This window comes from Hordeum vulgare, chromosome 6H, assembly GCF_904849725.1.
Source record: "Hordeum vulgare subsp. vulgare chromosome 6H, MorexV3_pseudomolecules_assembly, whole genome shotgun sequence".
Classification (NCBI taxonomy): domain Eukaryota; kingdom Viridiplantae; phylum Streptophyta; class Magnoliopsida; order Poales; family Poaceae; genus Hordeum; species Hordeum vulgare.
This window is the reverse complement of record NC_058523.1, coordinates 1431708-1440270: the sequence shown is the minus strand read 5'-3', so window position 1 is coordinate 1440270 and position 8563 is coordinate 1431708. Positions and strand designations below refer to the sequence as shown.

Below are 8563 nucleotides of genomic sequence, written 5' to 3'. Positions count from 1 at the left end.
ACTATGTTTTATTGTTTAAATTCGACTCATTTACCAGAATCGTTGTCAAATTCTAACTATGTTTTATTGGAAGGTTTTTCGGTTCGCGGGACAACGCGATGGCGCCCGAACAGACCCGGCATTGACGACCCATATAATAGCATCTTCTACGAATATCTTTTTATATGAGTCCTTCTTGGGGGGTCTGACTCTGTTGCACCCACGCTGGCCCGCAAAAAAACGTTTTTCACGAACTGTAAACGATTTTTACAGGTCAACAATATATGGGATGTGCTAGAGATGCTCTAAGCTACTTGGCGGTTTGCAATGACATCTTCTGAAGCCCCTTCAACAAAACGTGAGACATGCAGAGGCAAGTTGCAAAACATAGCATTGAACCATCCGTGGACAGCCTTTTCTCTACTATTCTGGGCCATGGATTCATCAACTTCATTATTATGGATCACGGGTTCATCACCACACTCTTGTGGTCTTGTGAACCATGTGCGCCCATCTGTCTTGAAACTTGGCTAGTGCATACATATTATATATTCCCACATGGCTAGTGCATACACTGTGGTACTGAACCTGCACTCTCTTACCTAATATTCACTCTAGTACCTTCTATCTAGGAAAGACGAAAAAAAATCACGAATTAATATTCAGAATAAAAATAGTTCATTTCCAATCTGAATCTTGCATACAATATGATGTCTAAATTTGGCAAACCATATGCCCTCTTTCACTAGGTCGGGAAGCGAGATGCAAGGCTGAAATTTAATTGAGTCACCAGCTTGGCAAGCCAAGGCAAATACTCAGATCTAAATCACCATTTACAAATTTACGTCATCATTTACAAATCTAATTAATTCATTATTTACAAATCTTAGCCACCAGCTCGGCCATGAATTCATAACTAGTGGGCACTGCATTCTACTGCTATAACTGTACTCCTGGTCCAGTTGAGTAAAATAGGCACGAACACGTGTGACTAGCAGAACACGTATGTGTGACACGTGTGACACATGCGGGAACACGTATATTCATGACGTCCTATTGACCCTGTTTGGATCCATGAGTTAGAGTTAGAATTGGTTAGATTGGACCAATCTAACCCCAAAACATCCAAACAGGGAGGGTTAGAATTGGTTAGATGCATCTAACCCACCCAAAAAAACTAACCCACCCAAGAGGTGCTTATTTGGGTTAGAGTTGGGTTGGGCCCACAAAAAGTTACTTTTCTCTCTACCTCCACCACACCAAATCCTTGATAAAGGAGCCAAATGATTGGAAAAGGTGCATTTATTGACAATCTAACCCTTCCATTCAAACACCTCTTTGGTTAGAGTTAGTTTAGGGTTAGTCCAGGGTTAGAATCTAACTCTAACCTCTAACTGAGTTAGAGTATCCAAACAGGGCCATTGTTGCAGATTTGCACTAGTAGAAATGGAGTGGTACCGCCATTCCTCTATAAATAGTAGTCTGGCGTTGTAGGATTTCCATCAATCCAACATAGCCATTTCTCATTCTTCTAGAGAAACTAAAGCCAACGAGCCAACCATGGCAATCAGCAAGAGTATTAAAAGTGTGGTTATTTGTGTTCTCATACTGGGTTTAGTTCTGGAGCATGTCCAAGTAGAAGGCAAGAGTTGCTGCAAGAACACGACGGGCAGAAACTGCTACAACGCCTGCCGTTTCGCCGGTGGTTCCCGACCAGTCTGCGCAACTGCTTGTGGTTGTAAAATCATAAGCGGCCCAACATGTCCTAGGGACTATCCTAAGCTGAATCTTCTCCCTGAATACGGTAAAGAAGTATCATTTTTATTCTTCCCAACTTGTTGATAATTACCTACTAATAGGAAATTATTTACATACTTGTGGTTCAAATTACTTTTGTAGGTGAACCAAATGCGACTGAGTACTGCACAATTGGATGCATGACTTCCGTTTGTGACAACATGGACAATGGTAATTTTAATTTACCACGTTTATTTTTATTTTCACCGATAGAAAAAATATTGTGTTTTAGACATACATAACGTCAACTATTTTGTAACAGTTTTTCGTGGCCAAGAGATGAAATTCAACATGGGACTCTGCAGCAACACATGTGTCCGTTTCTGTAATGATGGTGCGGTCATTCAGTCTGTTGAAGCCTAATCATGCCTTCTTGGGCATGATTTATATGACCAAGTTCGTATTGTCATTTTGTCTTGAATTATCTCGATACCATCAGCGGTATCGAAGCAAATGTATCATCTTAGTTATGTATTTCTGTTTTACCCTTGTTCCAATAAGAGTCTCCGTGATGAATCTATTTGTACCCTTGGCTTAATATAAAAGTTCCATGGATATATTATGTGATACACTACAATTTTTAAATTTTCCGATGTTGTTTCATGTATATCAATCGTTTTATATTAAGACCAAACATTTTGAGATTATATTAACCTTTGAACATATGAGCTATCATGTTTTTACCGTGAAAGTTTTTTCTCCACTAAACATTAATTAGGCGTTACGCTACATAAAGGAACTCGAAGGGCCATCAACTGGCTATTCGAACAGAATGTTGCTAACAGGAAATTAATGGTAATCACCAACATGTTTTGCGTATTTTAGGATAACTATGATCACTAAGGGACGAGGGGCTGTCGGTGGAGACATATAACTTTGATTGTTATCTCGTTAGTCCACAACGAGCGTATATAACCACTAAATTGCCCCTTAAAATATGAAAATTTCAAGTGTTCTAGGGAGTTTGTATACATTTTTTGGGGATGACCCAAATCGTCACACAATAATGGGATATCCAGCTATATTTTCGTGTGGATTGTATTTCGTTTTGAGCATCTTGAACCTAGCATTATAGACTTGTGTGCTCTCATATTTGTGTCCTTGTAAATGGGAGATATGGCTTTGAACTACAAACCAAATGAAAATGGGAGTATGTTCATAGAGTCACTTTAAGTAATAAAATATAAATCCAAATAAAAAACACAGAAACCTCGAGTGTCTTTCGATCACAAAACTGGTTTTATGTACAAATCAACCCTAATAATACTCGTAGTTTGTTTCTTGTTCACTGGATGTATCTATGATAATACTTAAGAAAAAAATCTTCATGTGACCCTATATACTGGGGCATCTCACGCGTATATATTTCTATATTCTGAATATTCTTTACGGAAAATGTCAATGGGCCTAGATTTAATGAAGTGGGGGTATGCAATATGTATGTAGGATATTCACATGCTAGCGCACTCAGAGGTATACTGGACCAGAACTAGGTTGAGGCTGCTATCATGATATGGTTGGTGCCTTTTGCATGTCTGAAGTATCATTTCTTACCATCCCTTGGACCATGTGCCTTATCTACTTGGCCATTTGTACACCTAGGTAAGCCAATAATGCTTTTCTCAGCCCCTTCAACAAGGGCAATGATGCTTTCGTCCATAATGTGTTTCTCTCTCATTTGAATGTGATTTCCTCTCTTGATTAAAGGTTGATGGAGTAGTTAATGGTAAAATGTAATTAGTTTATTTGGTCATAACAGAAAAGAGGGAGTACTACTGGGGTAGCTCCCGTGGTCCATGGGGCATGATTTAGTTAATAGGATATTTTTATGAAAGATTCACTCATCTATGATTTTTAAAGAGTACGTGTTTGGTAACTGATGAGCTGCTCACATGCAAGACGGATGATGGATGGGTCCATGGCCATAGAAATCATGCCCAAGTTGCATATGGGCGACTGTTTGTGGTCCCTCCTGGATCTGACATTTTCGGTCACCAGCGGTTGCGCCAAGCCATGGATTGGTCACAGAGCACTCCGCACAACCCCGGCAAAGCGTCACCGCCGCATGCAGCTACTGGTTCGTCCTCTATTCATTGTCGTTGGTTTGTCGGCAAGGCCTCGGCCAACCGTTGACCGGGCTCGGTGCTCGCGCAGCAGCTCGCGGGCTTGCTGATGCCGCTCATACAGTGCAACGACCTCACAGATACAGTGTTGCGGCTAACATCTTGCACGCGGCAACACCTCGGATGGGTATTCTTCAAATACAACGACGACGGTTTATATTCTTCCTTCCGTTCGACAAAGATTTGGTGGATCATTATGTATCCAATGCCTTTGAAGAAATTAAGTAAGCAAAAAAATGTGTTTTCATGTGCCAAATTAAAATGGAAATAACTGATTTACAGGTCGGTGACGGACGATAGCCGAGCAGCCGTTCTACCTTAAACTGTAAACGACTTTTATGGGTCGGTGATATATGGGGTCTGCTAAAGATGCTCTAAGGGCTGCAGGATTGGTCATCAATGAGGAATTTGTGAGTTGGTTAGAATAATTACTGCTGATCTGCTGACCATCATGTGCTGTTTTGCCTTCTTGAGCGCCGAAGGGGCTACCTGAAATACAAAACATATTTATATTTAGGTTGAGTCATCATTCCTAGCTGGTGCGTACACCAAAATACTGAAGTTGCACTTAGATTTACTAGATATAAAATTTTACTCTCCTACTTCATGAGGATAGTGGCTTCTCTCTCCGAAAGAACAGACAGTTTCACAAATTAGTATTCACAATAAAAAATTATTTTAAATGAAAATCTTGCATAAAATATGATGTCTAAATTGGACATACTATATGCCCTCTTTAACTTGGTCGGTAAGCCTGATGGAACACTGAAATTTAATTAAGTCACCAGCTTGGCATGCCAGATACAAACACTCAAATCTATATCACCTTTTACTAGTTTAAGTCTCCATTTAGAAATCTAACTAAGTCATCATTTATAAATCTTACAAGCTCAGCCATGAATTAATAATTAGTAGGCACTGTATTCTACGACTATAATATAAAGGATGAGGTGACGAGGTACTCCTCTATGATTTGGTCACTCGTTTTACTTTATTAACCAAATTCAAGGTCAACAAGGACTACAGGGAAAGGTTGGGACTGAAGGCGCATCAGAGTACACTACCATGACGAGCAGCTGCATTAACCTGTCCGAGAGGGGATCAAACTACCGCAATGCTTGTTTAAATAACTACCTCTGGCTTCTTCATTTGAAGAAATGGTGTTGCCGCCTTCTCCTCCATGGAAGATAGGAATCCACTATGCCATCGCCAGAGAGAGAAGAGAGAAGACAGAATGGAGTTTTCATTGCACTAGTAGAAATAGGGCCTTTAGTCCCGGTTCGGTTGGGTCATTAGTTCCGGATCGCGAACCGGGACTAATCAACCGGAACTAATGCTGCCCCGGTTCGGCCCCGAACCGGGGCTAATGGCCTTTCACGTGGTGGGACTGGGAGCGAGGGGGGAGGAGTATTAGTCCCGGTTCGAATTACGAACCGAGGCTATTTCTTCGCTCTTTTTTAAGCAATTTTTGGGTTTAGGGTTTTGCACTAAATTGGATGGGCTATTTTGTTGCCCCTTATTTTCCCATTTATTTGTTACATATATATTGCACATCGTCACGAATACATTAGACCACCTCATCCGTCGTGCTTTACCGAACATATTTACAAAATGTAGACACAAGTTACATGCACATATATGCATTTTTTTACACTATATCGTTTCATATCAGTTCCGTCGAATCGCAATAGTATTCTAATCAATCATCTAACAACTCATCATCATCTTAATCATATACCAAATTATCATATGACACACATAAAGTAAAACAGAGAAACATCATAATAGTTATCATATGCATGCATCTTAATCGATCATGTCAAGTTAATATAAACAAGAATAACTTGTCTCTCATAAGACCTAGTACTCGCTCTTAGGTATAATGTCATAAAACAGAATAACACCTATGTTTCCATGAGGAAACACAGAGATCCAACGGTCTCCAACTTGTGGCTTGCGATCCTTCTTTATTTCTCTTCATGGTTCAATTTGGAGCCTTTTTTATCTTGATTTGAGGTTACTCGAGTATGGAGCATCGAACTCAGCCCTCAGCGGGCTTTTAATTTTCATTTGACCTTCTGGGTGCATCAACAGAGGCACTACATCATGTGGTAGTTGCTGTTGATGAACATAATAATAACCTAGTTAGCAAGGTAATCAACAACATTTATGCAATAGTATAGCGTACTTAATTAGGAAACTCTTATCAAGATATTTCGGCGAATGTCATCCGGCCTCAACCTATGCACTAGTGGCATGTAAAATGTATAATTTTGGCCAATTCAAAAATTATACGGGAAGGTATCCCTAGTAACCAGAACACCAGCAAAAAGAACGTGGAGAAGAACATCCTTCTCCTCCCAAGTTATATGTGATCCATACGTGTAGTGTGTCGTGTCAATTAATTTACGTAATTCACTCGAAGAAACGAAATAAGATTTAAATTATAATTTAACAAATTTAGTATATGGATGAACACCAACTATTTCGAAATATAAATGCAAATTACTTGACAAATTTAGTATATGCATATCATCGACAACCATCCAAATGTCGATATTGCCTGGCATATTATCTTCAGGACGAAGATCGAAGGTTATTGCCATACCCTCCTGAAATTCATATGCCTTGCAAAGATCTTCCTACTCTGGGCACCCAAATTCTGTTTGAAAAACTGAATGAAATACTTTGATAACAAATGTCTGACCATGTATAGTCCTCAGGTTAGCGCTCCTAGTCTCAATTCTCTCGTGGTCTTCGAAACCGAGCTTCTCAAACACATATCTTCTTGCATGGCAAGGGAGGAACATATCTCCATTCTCGCCAAGCTTCATGCTGAAGAACCTATCATCTCACAGGTGAGGCGTGTCGCACATACCCCGACAGTCGCCGCAATATTCACACTCCCAATGTTCATCGTCAGACATTTCCTGTTTTAATGTGGTAAATGTGTAAACAACAATCGTTTTACTATATCGAAAGAATTGAACATCTATATATAAACATAGCTACGCCACTCGGACATTCCGGCAAAACTTTGCACAACTAATTAGGAAGCAAAAGTGAGTAACTCACTATTGTTTTATGCATTAACACCAACAAAAGGACGATATTTGTAGGTCGATGAAATATGTATGTGCCTTTTTTTCCTCTCCAAAGTTTAAATAAGTTGTTTGAAACCATTGGTTTTCTAATTCAAACCTAATGTGCCTACTTACATCAAATTTACAAACAGGATTTTTTTCCTTCTTTCTAGTTAGCCGATCAAAAGATCTTCAACAAACATATATCTTGATTTTCTTATTAACATGCATCTCAAGATGACATCTTGAAACGATCGATGGCCCTAAAATCAAAATGACAGCAGCCTTGGGGTGCCTAGAGCGGGAGGGGAGGGGGGTGGCGTGAAAAGGACGTGGATGTCGCCTAGAGGGGGGGTGAATAGGCGCTTTAAAATAGTTAAGGTTTAGGCTTGAACAAATGCGGAATAAAACTAACGTTTAATATGTCAAGCACAAAACCTACAAACAACTAGGCTCACCTATGTGCACCAACAACTTATGCTAAGCAAGATAAACAACTAAGTGATAGCAAGATATATTACAATAAACAATATGTCTATCACAAAGTAAAGTGCATAAGTAAAGGGTTCGGGTAAGAGATAACCGAGGCACGGGGAGACGATGATGTATCCCGAAGATCACACCCTTGCGGATGCTAATCTCCCTTAGAGCGGTGTGGAGGCACAATGCTCCCCAAGATGCCACTAAGGCCACCGTAATATCCTCACGCCCTCGCACAATGCAAGATGCCGTGATTCCACTAAGGGACCCTTGAGGGCGGTCACCGAACCCGTACAAATGGCAACCCTTGGGGGCGGTCACCGAACCCGTACAAATGGCAACCCTTGGGGGCGGTCACCGAACCCGTACACGTGGCAACCCTTGGGGGCGGTTACCGGTACCCGTACAAATTGCTCGGGGCAATCTCCACAACCTAATTGGAGACCCCGACGCTTCCCGGAGCTTCACACCACAATGATTGAGCTCCGAGACACCACCAAGCTTCTAGGACGCCAAAGCATCCACGAAGAACAATATCAAGGGTACTAAGTATCAAAGGTAGTAAGCTTCTCAACTTCTCACTTCCATGTATCACCGTGGAGAACTCAAACCGATGCAACTAATGCAATGGCAAGAACACACGAAGTGGTCAAGTCCCTCACACTCAAATCCCTCCACAAGAACAAAAGCTATGGAGAAATATGAGAGGAAGAACAAGGAGCTCACAAAGAACTCCAAGATCAAGATCCAAGGGGTTCCCCTCACATAGAGGAGAAAGTGATTGGTGGAGATGTGAATCTAGATCTCCTCTCTCTTTTCCCTCAAGAACAAGCAAGAATCATTGGAGGGATTGAGAGTAATCAAGATCTAAGACTGTCAACAATGGAGGTAGAACAAGAGCTCAACGGATGGATAAAGCCAAGGGGGAAGAAGACCCCCTTTATATAGTGGGGGAAAGAATCAGACCGTTACGCCCACTCTCTGCCCGAGCTCCAGCGGTACTACCGCTGGCACTCCAGCGGTACTACCGCTGGCCCCAGCGATACTACCGCTGGGCCCCTGGTAGTGCAAAGGCACTACCACCGCCAAGAAAGTCTTCGC

The 8563-nt window shown here is 41.1% G+C and overlaps 1 protein-coding gene across 1 annotated transcript; it reads left to right on the top strand.

The window, feature by feature from the left end:
• The first annotated feature begins 1469 nt into the window (after positions 1–1469).
• On the top strand, positions 1470–2345 carry LOC123405528 (thionin BTH7-like). The gene is made up of 3 exons (XM_045099182.1): positions 1470–1783; positions 1879–1947; positions 2039–2345. Exons 1-3 carry the CDS (start codon positions 1540–1542, stop codon positions 2137–2139), a joined length of 414 nt encoding a protein of 137 aa, XP_044955117.1. The 5' UTR covers positions 1470–1539; the 3' UTR covers positions 2140–2345.
• Positions 2346–8563: the final 6218 nt, after the last annotated feature.